General features: G+C 52.3%; 1 protein-coding gene across 1 annotated transcript in view; it reads left to right on the top strand.

Annotated features, from left to right (window-relative positions):
• SND1 (staphylococcal nuclease and tudor domain containing 1) overlaps positions 1-15761 on the top strand; it is a 301281-nt gene that overhangs the window by 34966 nt on the left and 250554 nt on the right. Inside the window, exon 10 of the mRNA XM_029912487.1 lies at positions 12062-12175. Coding sequence (XP_029768347.1) covers positions 12062-12175 — 114 coding nt within the window. The remainder of the gene's footprint in view (positions 1-12061; positions 12176-15761) is intronic.

Raw genomic sequence — 15761 nt, 5'->3', positions numbered from 1 at the left:
CCTTTCTCAGAACCGTCTCCTCGTCGGGGGTAGCTGTAGCTGGGCCTGGACTGACACCACCACGGAGTTGGGAACAGGTCTGATGTCTGGCGTGATCTGTGGCAGCTCTGAATGCCACCACTGAGGGCATGCCAGGAATGCCCTGCCCTGGGCAGTGCCTCCCGAGTATGACCTAGGGACAGCTGCCATCCCAAGGTCCCCGGGGAAGAGATGGCTTCGAACATCTCTGGCCCTAGCCCCATTTAGGGTTTTTGAAGATATAAGGGCCATGTGTTGGGCCAGGAATGGAATAGGCAACCAGCCTATGGTGCAGGCCTCTCTTCTCTCACTGTCCTTCCCCATGTAGAATATATGTTGTTTACGCGCCACTCCCAGGTGGTCTGTGGGACCAGGGGAGTTCATCTAGCCTGTGCCTCGTTATCCACATGCAACAGCAGGACCATGCCAGTGTACAGAGACCTTGGAACAGCCATATCGTGCAGGTTCTCTGGGTACATCTAGACTGTCATTAAAAAAAACAAACACCCAAGGCAGAGTCTCAGAGCCCAGGTCAACTGATCTGGGCTTGGGCTGGGGGTTTAAAAATAGCAGCATAGATGGTGGGGCTCAGGCTGGAGCCTGGGCTCTGAGACCCTCTCCATCATGGGGGCCCCAGAGCCTGGGCTCCAGCCCGAGCCCAAAAGTCTACACTGTAATTTTACAGCCCTGCAACCTGAGCCAGTTGACCCAGGCCAGCCGTGACCGTGCTGTGGGTCTTATCACAGTGTAGATTTATCCTCTGGGGATAAAGTGCCTTTCACATAGTCTTCTGGCCAGCCGACTGTCCTCTTCTCTTGTAGGGATGCCATGGCACTTGAGTCAGAGCTGCTTGGGCAGGGCCGCTTTGAGGTGGGTCCCCTCCTGGGTCTAGAAAGCAGCCAGTGCTGCCCTGAATCCCTAGCTGTTAGATGGAAGGCAGAGGAAAGCCCATTTAGAACCAGCCCATGGTCTGTGTCAGCACGTCCCTTTTAGGGTATTGTCTGGTCCGTGGCTGACTCCAGAGAGTTGACTCCAACTTTGCAGGAAGGATTGGTTGGCCCGACATGGGACTTGGGAGGGCTGGAGGAGGGGAGGGCACCGGAAATGGCCCTCTTCTGTGTCTCCCCCCCGCCCCCTCTCCCCCCCCAAAATTCTGCTGAACGTTTCCTGGTGTCTGGAGGTGGGGGGCAGGCTGTTCAGAGTGGGGGGAGCAGAGAAGAGTGCCAGACCCATGTAATTCTACTGGGGTGCTCCCTGGTGTGTCAGAGCTGGTGAGGCTCAGGGTGAACTGCCACAGGCAGGACTAGAGCTGGGTGACCTTGGCTAGGGCCTCGCCCCTGCACCCTTCAGCCTTCCGAGAGGCTCTTGGGTGCTGGCACTGGTTTGCCTAGGAGAGCTCCCCTTGGGAGGGGCAGGCCCCAGTCCTTGCTTAGCTGGCAGCCCTGGGGAGGGAGGATGAGGGAGAACTCTCCCTGTCTCTTTGGGTTAGGGGGAAAGCACGTTAACTTCACAATGATTAGCTGAACTTTCATCTGAAAAGTTGGCTTCTTGTAGCGGTGTGCTGGCTCTGCTGCCTTTCGCATGTCGTTTTTGCTGATCACTGCTGTTTCCTACCATATGGTCCCCTGGGCATGTGGCTGGCTTCCCCTCCCGCGCTGCGTCGATTCCAAGAACCCGCCTGGTGTTCTTACAGAAGGTTTAACGTGTGCACGGCCGACAGCTGAGCTCTGATGCTGAGAGAACAGTCCAGAGGGCTGGGAGGGCCCCGGAGTCTGGCCTCATCAGGAGAACCCCAACCGAGGGCTGTGCTTAACTTGCATAGCCAGATGCTGGTGGCTGGTTGAGTGATGGCACTTGTAATCAGGGCTAGGCGTGGTCTTGAGGCACTGGGCCGGAATTCAGGAGATAGGAGTTTCCCCCAGCTCTGCTGCTGACCACAGGCAGGTAATGCTCCCTGGACCTCCGAACCCCTCTGTAACATGGGGATATTTCCTCCCCCTCCCCCCTTCTCTTGTCTGTTAGATTGTAAACTGCTGGCTAGGGCACTGCATTCCCTGCTCTGTCGGTGACCTTGGCCAAGTCACTTCCCCTCTGTCCCCCCCATCCCTTTTGTCGTCTTGATTGAGACAGCTCGTTGGGGCAGGGCCTGTCTCACTGCCTCAGAGTGCCCCACGTGGAGCCCTGCTCTCATCTGGGGTCTGTAGGTGTGGCTGTAACACAAATCATGGTCTCCCCAGGCCACATCTCTGTTCAAGGTGCTGCGCTAATGGTAGAACTCCGCAGGCAGCATCTGGCCGGCTGCACTTCGGCTGCTCCTGGCTTAGCCTGAAGTTCGGCCCCTTAAACTCGACGGGCCCCCATTGCCTTCCTGTGTCCTTGACTGGTAACCCCAGACTTCTGTCGTCTGCTAACATGCCACTTCAGCAGAAATGTGCCACTCAGTGTTTCGGAAGCAAACCCTGGGAAGCCCCTGAGCGGCACCGTTTTTGCAGTGTCAATTTTTGGTCCCTCTTTCCTTGCTGAGAATTGTAAGTGACAAGGAAAATCAGGACAAATGTCTGAGTGCTTTAAAGTGCAGGAGCTTAAATGGATGTTCGTCACATGCGTCGCGCCTTGCGAGCCTCCTACGGAAGATGTTTTATAAACACTCATCAATCCTCCCAATGCCCCGGAGAGGTAGATAAGTACTTGCTGTCTCTCAGATGGGGGAACTGAGCTGGGGGCAGAACCAGCGGGCTTCCCTGCGCTATACCTGCCAGATCACACCATACACGCCTCTGCCTGGCATGGGACTCTTTCGCACTTGAATGTGTATCGCAATGTCTGCGGAGCACACTAATGAAACCTGACCTGACCAACGCTGCAACAGCTGATTGCTTTATTGCTTACGCCATCTCCGTGCTTGGCAGCCAGTTGAGCCACTTGTTCCACTGACAGTAATGACGTAAGGGTTTGGGGGACGGGAGGAGAAAACCTTGCTTAGTTGACACTGTAGTATCGTGTTACAGGCAGTTCTTCAGACCATGGCAAATTGGCTTTGGATAATTTCAGATCCTGCTGTCATCGTGTTCAGATGATGGTACGAAAGTGAGAGCACTGATTATTTTTTCAGTTATTTGAAAAGCGTCAGGAGTTCTGGCCCTAAATAATAGGTTTTAATTTGTCAGATAAACAGTGGGGTGTGTGGGAAGGAAAAGTAGCGGAAATAATCTCTAAAGGATTAAAGAGGCTATTTCTTCTTCTGAGTGCCCCTGCGTGTATCGTCAACTCGCAGCCTGAATGCACTGGGGGTCTGTCCTGTACAGAGCTAACTGATACTAGCACTTAGTTTTTGGTGTGGAATGTATTTGCTACCAAGGTTATGCACCGAAGTGCCCATGTTGGGAAATGCAAAGTTGAGGTTGTTACCTCTGCCCCTTGTGCACATGCCCTGCAATCGCTTTAATCACGTGAGCAGGCTGCTTTTCACTTCCAAGTGTTCAGGGCCGCTGCCTTTAGTTGCCATTCAGGGGATGACAGCTAGCTTCCAGACTCGCTCATCAGCAGATTTAGAGGGGCTCAATCTGCCAGCCCTGTCTTCTCTCTTGCTGTTATACTGAACATACAGTGCTGAGATTTTGGGTGCCCGAGGATTAATCTGGATTTTTCACAAGGTGCTGAGCATCCACACGACAATCTGGGCCCTGAACGTACCTGAGGTTAGACACGTTCACTAGTCACTTGAGGAAAAACCATGGCCAGTACGCGAACATCCAGCTTATCCTTTACATCTCATTGGTTGTGATGGTGTATTCAGTATAGTGCACGCAAGGGGCTGTTAGGCTTGTGCAGGCTGCCTTTCTGCATTTCCTGGCTTTAAGTGCTGGCATGTGCAACAGCAGCCTTCTGTTAATGGAGTTTGTATGTGGAAGTTCCTGGGGTTTCAAAAGGGAAATGGTGGAAGATAATAGGCTAGAGACCAGCAGCTCACTTGAGGTGCTCAGGGCTCTGACAGAGCTCTGCCTCTTTCCAGTAGTGTCCCTATGGGTGCCCCACATCAGCTGCTTGCTCGCTGGCTATGGGAGTAGTCACGTGCTGAGCAGCTGATGTGGAGCACCCATAGGGACTTGCATCTTGAAAAACTCTTGCTGCTGCACAAGGGATGTTACTTAGCCTTCATCGCACATCTGTTAAAGCCAATCTTAATCTGTTCTAACATTGATCTATTGTAGATGCAAATAAACCTAATACGACCATTAATCTCCTAAAGCACATGTTCAATAGCACAGTAAATACAGGTGCATTAAATAGCCTTGCCTCACTCACTGTGACACCATAGGGCATGACAGTTACTACTCGGTAAAGGGGCAGGGCTCCCCACTGATCGTGCACCCATGGAGCCCTGCCTCAGTCAGTATGCAAGTTTGCTGTAGATTTCGCTAACAGTTCATCTAGGGATGCACACGTTTCCTTTGCAGAACGAGGAGAACTGTTTCAAAAAACAACAAAACTGCCCATCTGCAAAGGAGACTCTCCAGACCTTGGCCAAATCTGACCCAACTTTTTGTGGAACGTGCCAAGTCACATATCCCTGTGGGCTGTTTCCCTGCCACAGCTCAGCTCTGAGTTTGGTGTCACAGCCGGTCGAAAGGGCAGCTCTCTCTCTCTTTGTGTTCTGCTCCTGTTTGCTCTCAAAATGGCTGAACGGTCCTTGTGTGCACACGCTCCCTCCCCACCCAAAATTCACTGTCAGGCTGGAAGATGTCAGCTTACCGGGTGACACTTCCAGGAAGGGGTGAGCAACAGCTGTAGAGGTGTGAGCGGAGCTGTGCAGGCAATCAGCTTGCTCTTCTTCAGGTCTGGGAAAGGTGTGCTCTGCATCATCGCTAAATGCAAGACTGAGCACAGGGTTTAGCCAAAGTAGTTAGCACTTATTGTAAGGAACCATTCTAGGTAGAGTGGCCCGTTAACACCTCTGCAGTCATAGGACAAAGAGAGAGTCAGTGGGTTACAGATTGTTGTAATAAATCATAAATCTAGTGTCTGTTTAGTTCTTGAACTTTAGTGTCTAACAGAGTAATGAATTCAAGCGCCCAGTCTCGTCTTTTGAATATGTTGTAGAGGTTTCCTTTGAGGGTCAGGACTGATGGGTTCAAACAGAGTGATCGCAGTATCTTTCCCAGACCCGAGGAAGAGCTCTGTGTGGCTCGAAAGTTTCTTTCCAACAGAAGTTGGTCCAGTAAAAGTTATTACCTCACCCACCTTGTCTCTCTAATATCCTGGGACCAACACAGCTACAACTACACTTATACCTAGGCCTTGGCTACACTTGCGAGTTACAGCGCAATAAAGGAGCCCGGGCGCACTAGCTCACTCCCCGTCCACACTGGCAAGGCATGTAGAGCGCTCTGACTCCGCGGCTACAGCGCTGCTGGTGAGAGGAATAACGTTTGCTGCACCCCAGCGTCAGTGTGAATGAGGTGTTGTGTTACTGCGCTCTGATCGGCCTCCGGAAACGTCCCATAATCCCCTTAAGTCAAGTGGCCACTCTTGTCATTGTTTTGAACTCCTGTAGGAATGTGGAATTGCCCTTTCAAAGCTGTTTGACAGCCGGCATGCAGGCCGTTACTGTGGAATGCTGTGTGAGAGAGAGGGGCCTGGGGGAGAGGGAAGTCTGCTGCTGTCTGAACTTACAAGACAGCATGCTGACATGCTGCCAGCCCCCCAAAAACCCACTCTCTCTCCTCCCACGTACGCACAACACACTCCACCCCACCCCTCCCATTTGCAAAGCACCTTGCAGTCACTTGCATGCTGGGATAGCTTCCCATAATGCACCACTCCCAATGCCGCTGCAAGTGCTGCAAATGTGGCCACGCCAGTGCACTTGAAGCGGTCAGTGTGGACAGACTGCTGCGCTTTCCCTACTGCGCTCTACAAAGGCTGGTTTAACTCAAAGTGCTCTACATCTGCAAGTGTAGCCTTGCCCTAAGTCTTGTGATTAGTTAATTGAGAACACCTGGCGATTTCAGTGTTTTCAAACCCTGTGGTGATGAGGTTCTTGAAAGGAGTCACTTGTCTCCACCCACCAATTAGAGCCGATTCCTTTGTGGGACATTAATACTGTCTTAGCAGCTCTCCTGGGGCCTCCATTTGAGCCTCTGGCCGCCGCCTTTGTGTCAGAAAACTGCCTTCCCTGTGGCAATAATGTTTGCCAGGAGGGTGGCTTTGTTGCAGGCTTTGATGGCAGAGCCCCCTTACATGCAGTTTTCCAATGACAAAGTAACCCTGTGGCCACACCCTACATTTTTATCTAAAGTAGCTTCCCAATTTCACTTGAACCAAGCTATATATTTACCATTGTTCTTCTCTAAGTCGTGTTCTACCCCGGAGGAACAGCGTCTTCACATGCTGGATGTCAGGTGAAGTTTAGCTTTTTATCTGGAGAGGACCAAACGTTTGTTTCTCGTATGCAGACCCAAGGAAGGGTCAAGCAGTCTCATCACGGCCTGTCTCCAGGTGGATAACTTCCTGTATCGTGACAGCACACGGAGTAGCCCGAAGAATAGGAGCTCGTGCCACGAGAGCCCAGGCAGTGTTGATGGCATTCCTACACTGGACATTTGGAGGGCTGCCACTTGGTCCTCTGGGCCATCCCTGCTGAGTCCAGAGCGGCTGTAAATGTTGGGAACGCGGTCCTTGTTTAAATAGATGCCAAGCCCCACCTCCTGGGAGTACTGTTCGGGAGGCAGTTAAGTAAAATACACAGCTGTATCTACTCAAAGCAAAACTTTACCTGCCTGTAACTCGTGTTCTTGGGGATGGATTCCACGACCCAGCCTCTGTGCTTCTTGTGGTTGGTGCTGAGGGAACAACGCTGCCCTTACATCACCGGGGAAGGGGCTAGGACCGTGCGGCAGGAATGCTGCCCCATGGGCTGCTAGGCAAAGTTCTCTGGCTGGGTGCACACACCCAAGCAGAATACATGGCTCTCACATCTCGAAGAACAACACTTACAGGCCGGTAACCGTTTTGTCCTACCAGTCTCCTTCCTGCCCCACCCTTTGCAAGAGAGAGTAGCTGGCACTCAGAATGGATGGTGTCTCCTGCAGTCCGTGATGGAGATGGAGCTTGTGCCTATGGCTGAATGGTGGACTCCCAGGTTTCTTCTGCCTGCCCCATGACTGCTACCCATGCAGTCACCCCAGCTCCTACTGGCTGTGAAGCAGGAGACAAAGCGTGGGCCTCTGACTGATTCCCCTGCCTAGCATGGCTGACGGTGCTATTGCCGTGGGTTCATTCATCCGGCCTCGGGCGAGGGCACCTGCATCAGCGCATGGTGTTGTCTAGCTGTTTGCAATGGGAGTTCCCCAGTACTCTGTTAGCCACTGCAAGAGCCATTGACAGATTCTAGCTCAATTGCCATGGAAATCTGCCTGACACAGGGCATGCGCTGGCGTATTTGATTACGGTAGTGCCAGCTGCACCCAGAGCCCTGCTGTGCTGTGTGCGCGGTACACGCTCTTGAGGAGACAGTCCTTGTCCCAGTCTGAACAGATGAGATAAGGGGGGAGGGGGAGTTGAGCAGAGGCACGGAGGGGATGGACTTGCCCCAAGGCATGCTGCAAGTCAGTGGGAGAGCTGACAATAAACCCAGATCTCCTGAGTCCTAGCTGTGGTGCTGCGCTCTGAGCCGGAAGGTCCCCCAGGGTACGTCGGCACTGGAATAAGACCTGCAGTACAGCCAGGGCTAGCCCAGGTCAGCTGGGATCGCCATGCGAGGGTACAGATTGCTGTGTGGACATTTAGGCTTGGACTGGAACTGGGCTCTGGGACCCTCTTCCTCATGGGATCCCAGGGCTCAGGCTCCAGATGCAGCCCAGATATCTACATGGTAATCTTACAGCTTTGTGAGCCCGGGCCAGCCTCCAGGGATGAATTGCCATGTAGAGCAGGGGTGGGCAAACTTTTTGGCCCGAGGGCCACATATGGGTATGCAAATTGTATGGCGGGCCATGAATGCTCACGAAATTGGGGCTGGGGTACAGGAGGGGGTGAGGGCTCTTGGGGTGGAGCCAGAAATGAGGAGTTCAGGGTGCAGGAGGGGGCTCTGGGCTGGGGCAGGGGTTTGGGGTGCGGGCTCCATCTGGAGGTGTGGGCTCTGGGGTGTGGGAGGGTGCTCCAGGCTGGGACCAAGGGGTTTGGAGTGTGGGAGGGTGCTCCGGGCTGGGGCAGGAGATTGGGGCATGGCAGGGTGAGGGCTCTGGCTGGGGGTGCAGGCTCTGGGGTGGGGCTGGAATGAGGGTTTGAGGTGCAGGAGGGTGCTCTGGGCTGGGACTGAGGGGTTCAGATGGCAGGAGGGGGATCAGGGCTGGGGCAAGGGGTTGGGGCACGGGAGGGGCTTCAGAGCGGCAGGCTCTGGGCGGCACTTACCTCAAGCAGTTCCTGGAAGCAGTGGCATGTCTCCCCTCCGGCTCCTATGCAGAGCTGCGGCCAGGCGGCTCTGCGCGAGGGGAGACATGCCGCTTCTTCCGGGAGCCATGCAAAGCCGCAGCACGTGCGCACAGAGCGGACCCCGACCGGAGCATGGGAGCAGGGCTAGCCTCAGGCTCTGCTCCCTAGCGGGAGCTCGAGGGCCACATTAGATCGGCTGGATGTAGCCCGTGGTTTGCCCACCCCGGTGTAGAGGTACCCCAGTGGCCACGCTGCCTTGATGGAGTTCTTGGTCGGTCGGTTACACAGTGCACTGTGCTTTAGACTGACAGGCTCTGCTCTGAGGAACTAACAGGCCAAGGTGGGAGGTGCTCAGGTACTCTGGTGGTGATGGACTAGCCAGGGTGGAGCACCTGGGGGAGGAAAGGTGGGGGAGTGGGAGAAGACCTAGAGCAATAAGGTCACCAGCTGCTCTGGTTAGTACAGTGCCTGGAGAGGGTCTGCAATAAATGGAGGGAGGGGCTGGGGTCTCCTCCTGGGCGTGGAGGCCTGGCAGAGCGGGTCTAAGGGGGTTCAAATATAAGGGGCAGCTCAGCTCTGCAGGCCTGGCAGGTGAGGACAGTGAGTGTTGGCTGGAGGTGGCTGGTGTGGTAAGTTGCTATTCTGCAGCATTGTGACCGGGTTGGAAGCTGCGGGGGGTCAGCGGAGGAGCGAGCAGCTGCCGCAGCTGAGATCTGGCGAGAGGAGTTGGTGCGGGAATGGAGATGGGTAGGGAATAAAGCCATCAGGATGGAGCCATGGTGAGGGGGAGGCAGAGAGGCTCCTAAAGCACTGAGTCTGGGGGGTGGGGGTGCAGGGCAGCGATCTGCTGTATAATTTTCTGTAGATTCAGTCCATCAGCATTTCCGCTACTGCAACTCCCTGGCAGTGTCTCTAACTACTCCACTAAGCTTCCATGGATCCAGAGAGCTAGGGTCAGGTTTCTCTTGCTTCAGGAAGCTGGAGTGTCCTCCACCCCTTCCTTGGCTTCCTAGCCCTCTGCTTCCCACCCTCCGTCACCTTGCCAGGCTCGCAGAACTCTCCATGGGCTCATTCCGCTCTGCGTTCGCATCCCCCTTGCTCTGCTTCTCCCATCCTGGCCTCTGTGCCCCATCTCCTGCAGCTCTGCACACGTGGGGAATCGTCCCTTGCTCCTGCTGCCCTGCGTAGCTGGTGCTTTCCTCCCTCTGCTCCTCCAGTCCCTCTGAGCCACCAAATCGTTTCCTCTCCATGTTCTGCTTCTAAACACTCCTTTGTTCTCTAGTTTCTGTCACTCCCTGCAAAGGCCTTCATGCTGCCGTGTGAAGGCTGCACATTGTATATTAGAGAAGCGATAGTTCCCTGCAGTTGTCCTGGAAAGCTCCTGCATGTCGCTCCTTGCTGGGCGATTTAAAAGCTGCCGTTGGTTCTCCTGTATAGTAACTTATGGCAAAAACGGAATGCTAAGGCTGGAGGAGTTTGTTCTGACTGCTCCAACCTGCCGGTAATGCAAGAGCCGGTCAGCATGCATATAAAATGATACGTACTTCTAAGGGCTGCATATACCTAGCAACTGCATGATCATATTGCCATAACCCTCATCACGTCCCTTCCTTACTGTGTCTACTCCAGCCACCATGTCCTGTGTCAGTTCAGGTCAAGTACAGCTCATCTGGCTGTTCTCGAAGCCTCCTCGCATACTTTTGGTCTCTGTAGAAATAAATAATGCGTGTGGCAACGATGTAATGCGGCTCAGGATTTTCCCTGCTGGATCAGACCCATAGTCCACTCAGCTTGGGGTCCCGCCTCCAATGCTGGCCTCTCCTGATGCTTCAGAGGAAGGTGAAAACACATGTATGTGCCTGGTCTGTTGTGCAATGTTGTACAGAGAGGGTGGGAACCCTTCCTGACCCCTACAGCAATGTTTATGCCCAGAAGCATGAGACTTGATTACTCTCCTCTTAGCATGCGGCCTGCTTCGGGGAGGGTTCTGTCAGCAAAACCAAAAAGCCAAGTCCCAGAAGGGGTTGAGGCCATTGGTAATAAAGCTTCCTGGAGGGCTGTTATCTCGGCTGAAGGAAGCCCAGACAATCCTTAGTGTCTGTTTTAATTTTGATTCATATAATCCTGTTATCCCTTTGACTAAGCACGTTTTGAGAGATTGATGTGCTTGCTGGGGCAAAAGGGCTGCGAGTTACAAAAGTCTGTTCCTTTTTATTTCTCTCCCATTCCCCACGTGTATGTGGTGGAAGTGGCAAGGCTTTGGAGAGCTCCAGATTCTGGGTGAGAAGGGTCTGTCAGGCTTGCAAATGTCTGCTCGCACACTTGCCCAAGGCACCTGGATTTCTTTAATTGGTAAATAAAATGTTCATTTTTATCAAGATGTGGGGGTGGATGGGTAGATTTTTTTACGCTGGAACTTGGTAAATATTTGCACCAGTGCTGCAAATCCCATCTAGACATGCCTTAGCCTTGATGAAAATCACCTGAATTTTGCTGCAGTTCAGTTCAGATCAGAACTGTAATGTTGCATATGATAAAAATAGCTAAAAAATTAAAATAAAAAGCCCTGCAGCATGTCCCACTTTGGGCTGCTAGAATCCTGCCCCGCTTCGCCACCAGTCTTCCTAGTGTTCGGTTTGTTAGTTTGCTTTGGTCATCCCTGGAAGACCGAGCCCAGATGAGAGCCCCAGTGTATTAACCACTGTACAAACATGTAAGAGAGAGTCCTTGCCTCACGCTGGCTGCGTTCCGGGCCCCCGCCTCTCCACAAGTAAGCTCATCTCAATTACTGATATCTTCATGTGAGCGCTCTGCCTGTATTGATATCATGGTACCTAAGGGCTTCATTCCAGACGCCAGACCCCGTGTGCTAGGCACTGTACATGCAGAGAGAGGAATAGCACAGGGTCCTGTAAAATCTTGGCTGCCGGCTTGAATTTGCTCTGTCTTATTGCCTGCTGAGAGACTCGAATGTTGTGCCAGTGCCTGATGCTCTTCCAGTAGATTGAAGCAATGCGTTCTTCCTCCTGATTGCCTTGCGGTGGGTGAGAAGTCCGGTGTCCGACATTAATAGGAGAAGGGGCCAGTCCCTCAGGTGGCAAAGTTTATGCAGGGTCATGGCCAACCCTGGCATTGTCATGCTTTTAAAGTGCCAGGGCTGTCTGCGTATGCTAGAGACACAGGCTGGCTGAGTTCCAGTCCTGTAGAACCAATAGTGCAGCCAAATCCTCAGGGCACTCAGGTAGGAACATTGAACAGCACGGCCACCTACTACCTCCTTTCTAACTCAGCATCATGTTCCCTATGGCAACCAGAGTTTACCGGGGCTTCTCCAAGCCTTTGGGGACTGTATTATGCCCAGTGTCACCCTCACCAGGCTTAGGGACTGGACTGTGTTGCCGAGCACCTACAGGCTGAAGTGCCTGGGCTGAGGAAGGCCAGCGCTGGTTTTGGCGATGATGGTGAGGTGGGTGCCTGGTGGGTTCACGTGCGTGCTGGGACCTGCAGGCTGCTGGCCTTGCACCTGGGGGTTGGATGCAGCTGAGATGGATGTTGGACTCTGCTTGTGCACAACCAATATTCATCTCTGTATCTTCCTCCTCATCTCTAGGTGATGCAAGTGCTAAACGCAGATGCCATTGTGGTTAAGCTGAACTCTGGAGACTACAAAACCATTCATCTGTCCAGCATCAGACCACCTAGACTGGAAGGAGAAGGCACCCAGGTAAGGTTCCTTTGGTCCTGTGCCCTGTTTGCAGGCGAGGTGACTTACTTCAAGTGTAAATTAGGACTGAGGCTTGGGGAGGGGATGAATCCCTGAACACAGGATGGCTTCTGAGTTCCCCCATGACACAGGGCAAAGCCTCTGGCAGCTCCTGGCACCTCCATTCTGCGAGGGTGTTGCCGTTCTGACTGCTCGTGTCCGTGTGTGTGTGGGGAGATGCTGTACGGAAGATGTGACTCTTACCGAAAGCAGGTAGTCTCCTGAGCACCTGCTGCAGAACCCCCACAGGAAGGGGTTCCAGCATGCCACATCCATACTCTGGGGTAAGGTTTTCCATCACATTCAGCGTAAGCCTCCCTTTGCTCAGCTTCGTCCTCTTTCTCATGGAGAAGGATCTCTGCCTAGAGGGTAAAGCAAGAGGGCTTTCTGCTTGACCTTGGGTGAGTCAATTGCCCCTTGCCGCCTGTGTCCGTTGCCCCCCCCCCCGCCCATACAGGGGATCTGTCTACCTCACAGGGAGTCCGTTTGGTTTGTGAAGTGCTTTGAGACTCTGGGATGGTAGGTGCTACAGAATTGCCAAGTGTTACTTGAATGGTGTTAAAGGACTAGCCCAGGGTATGGTCACTGTTAACAGGAAACCGCCTGGAGCTCTCCTCGTGTTGAGAAACGTACCCCTGGTGTTTGATATAAGCAGGTGTGTGCACAGTTCCAATGGAGCCCGCTTTTCCAAAGTTCCTAGCTCCTGTATGGCTTGTCTGTAGGGGTTCTATGCAAGCGATGGGTGAACCCAGGGAATCCCAGTCAGTTCAGCGACCAGTCTTTATTCCACTGCTGTTTCTAATATTTCTTAATTAAAAGATGAGAAATCCAAGCAACATTACAGAGGGAATGAGTGAGAACATGTTAAATCCTCCTGGTTTTTCCTCCTTCCTTCCTCTTGCTCAGCAGGGCTATGGCAACAGAGTTCCTTCAACTGGGAGGAAGATGGGGATGGGATTATTGTTTAACTGGGGGGAAAATGATCATGTCTCAAGAACAGCCGGTTGAAGCTGAACCCGAGCAAAACAGAGGTGAGGCTGGGGGGGTAGAGGAAAGTATTTTGAGGAGTTGTCGGCCATGGTGCGGTCTCCTTTGATTGAAGGGTCACACCCCCACTTGGTCAATTCAGTCTGTAGTCTAGGAGTTCTTTTGGATTCCTTGCTGATGCTGAGCTCTCACATCGCACCAGCTGCAAGTGATGCTTTCTACCCTCTCTGGTTGGCTGGGAGTCCCCATGCCATCCTAGTGCGCGAAGACCTGGCTCAGTTGTTCATGCCTGTCACCGCTCAGTTGGACTACAGCAAGGCATGAATCCTTCCACACTTAGGAAACTCCAACTAGTAGTAACTCAGCAACATATGCTACCACAAACGTATCACGCTTGTCCTATGCGCTCTACGCTGGCTTCCCACTGAACTTCAAATCAAGTGCAAGGTCTTGGTCATTACCTTCAAAATGCTCCATGGTCTGAGCCCAGGATACCGAAAAAGAGGTTGACTGTGGTTCTCTGGCCCAGTGGAATGCTCTGTAATATGAGTAAAGCTCGTCTGTGTGGGAGACAGAACCTTCCCTGGGGTGGTCTGAGACGGAGGGGAAATTCCCCAGGAGCTAAAGACCATCACAAACTTCACTACCTTCCAATCCAAGGGCAAGGCCTTCTTTGATAGAAACACAGCAACAGGTGCGCTTGTTTCAAAAACCCAAACAAACTACCAAAGCAGACACTCCACTGCACACGCTTCTGCCCTTGGGGAGCGGATTAGAGAACAAACCCTGCGTGACAGATATGTAGCGGTGTGGCTTAATGCACCACTGGAAGGAGCTCAGATAGTAGTGATGAGAGCAGTATAAAACAGATATCAACGAGAATAGAACAAGTGTCCCCACTGAGACAATCCCATTTCAGTGCAATTCTAGTTATGCCTTCCTGTGCAGCCTCTTCTCTGCTTTAGTGTTTTGTGCTCGTCTCTCCAGTCAAAGGGTTACAGCACCCACAGCCATACTTAGATTTGATTTTAGCACTGCAGAAGGCTGCATGTGAAGTGCCGCAGAGATGGAGCTCTGTGTAAGCATTATGCTTAAGAGCAGTGCTGTAGCTAGGGCTGGCAAAGTGCTCAGTATCCGTGCCTGAAAACAAGGTCTTGGAGCTCCCCATAATACCCCTTGGGCAGGAGTGTCTCTTATTGTTCCCAGCCCAATGGTTTTGAGAATTCCATGAGGGCCCCGGGTTAGTGACAGGCTTTTTGAAACCTCGGGCAGATTTCAAACTCTCTTGTTCTCACTCATTTGACTTAAAACATCAGACTCACGTGGACTCGTTAATCAGAGCAAGGTGTCGATCGCTGGTTTAAAAATCCTGATGCTGAGGTCTTTGGGAAATGTTACTGTGCACGCCCAGTCCAGTTCCACTCATTTGAACCTATCTCCATTTGAGGCCTCTTGTAAGTAAGCATGAACTGTATCTAGAACACTGTGCACTGAACCGTAGCATTTAATATTAATGTGAAGGCATTGAAATTCTCTCACACAGCTGTGCATTCCTCAGAGCTTCCTGCTTAACCCATGCTGTTTCAAGGCACTGGAATAGGTTCTGATCCTGTCTCTGGCGCAGACTCTGTCTAACTCTGTTCCCTGTCTGTAAAATGTAAGGGCTGTGTTGAGGGAGGCCTTAGATTCTGCCCTGTTTCCCCCTTGTTGCATCTTGTCTGTAAGTTCCTGGGAGCAGGGATCATGTTTTTTATATTCTAGTCGCTCCCAAGGGCCTCACAGTAAACTCTAAATTCCAAATGCATTTAGTGCTTGTAGCTGAATATGGTCACCTATTCACATGGCTGTTGTGATTCTCTAGCGACGAGCCCACATAGTAGGAGTTTATTCCATAGTATGATGCTGCATTAAGGTTAAGACTTCACATGCTTGAAAGTTAAGAATTTGTTTTCCTGTAGCAGCCTCTGCTCTGCATACACTCCCTGATCAGTGTGTTGTGTGGTGCAATTAGAGGAGCCCTACCTGGCCTTCTCTCTCGCTCTCTCATATATAAAGGCAAAACAGGCAACATCCAAAATTCTACGTGTGTTTAGCGGGTGGAGTTGGGGTTGCTGTGGGAACCAGCACTTGGAAATTCCTGACTTCTGCAATGTTGCATTAATTTGTATGCATGGAATCGTGAAGAACTTCCAAGATTAGATGGTCCCTCCTGCTGTTTCCTTTGCGCCCTGGTGAATGGAGCATCCCATTTACATTGCAGGAGGGAAATGTGGCCAGGTTAGAGGGCATGGAGTGCCAGGAGCTGACTGGTAGGGGGAGCTCACTTTTCATAGATCACGCAGCCAGACGGGACCATTTCGGCCAGCGTGTCTGACCTGCTGTGTAACACGAGCCATAGAACTTCTTCACGATGATTCCAAGAGCAGGTCTTTCAGAAGCTTCCAACCTTGATTTAAAAATTCAGTGATGAAGAATTCACCATGACCCTTGACATTGACCTTGCTTGTTGACCTGTCCCAGGGTAGCACTGGTGACAGGTGGCATCATGACAGCCCCAGTG

This window comes from Terrapene carolina, unplaced genomic scaffold (genome assembly GCF_002925995.2).
Source record: "Terrapene carolina triunguis isolate 2854851 unplaced genomic scaffold, T_m_triunguis-2.0 Scaffold230, whole genome shotgun sequence".
In the NCBI taxonomy this organism is placed as follows: domain Eukaryota; kingdom Metazoa; phylum Chordata; order Testudines; family Emydidae; genus Terrapene; species Terrapene triunguis.
This window is presented reverse-complemented; position numbering and strand designations above follow the sequence as displayed.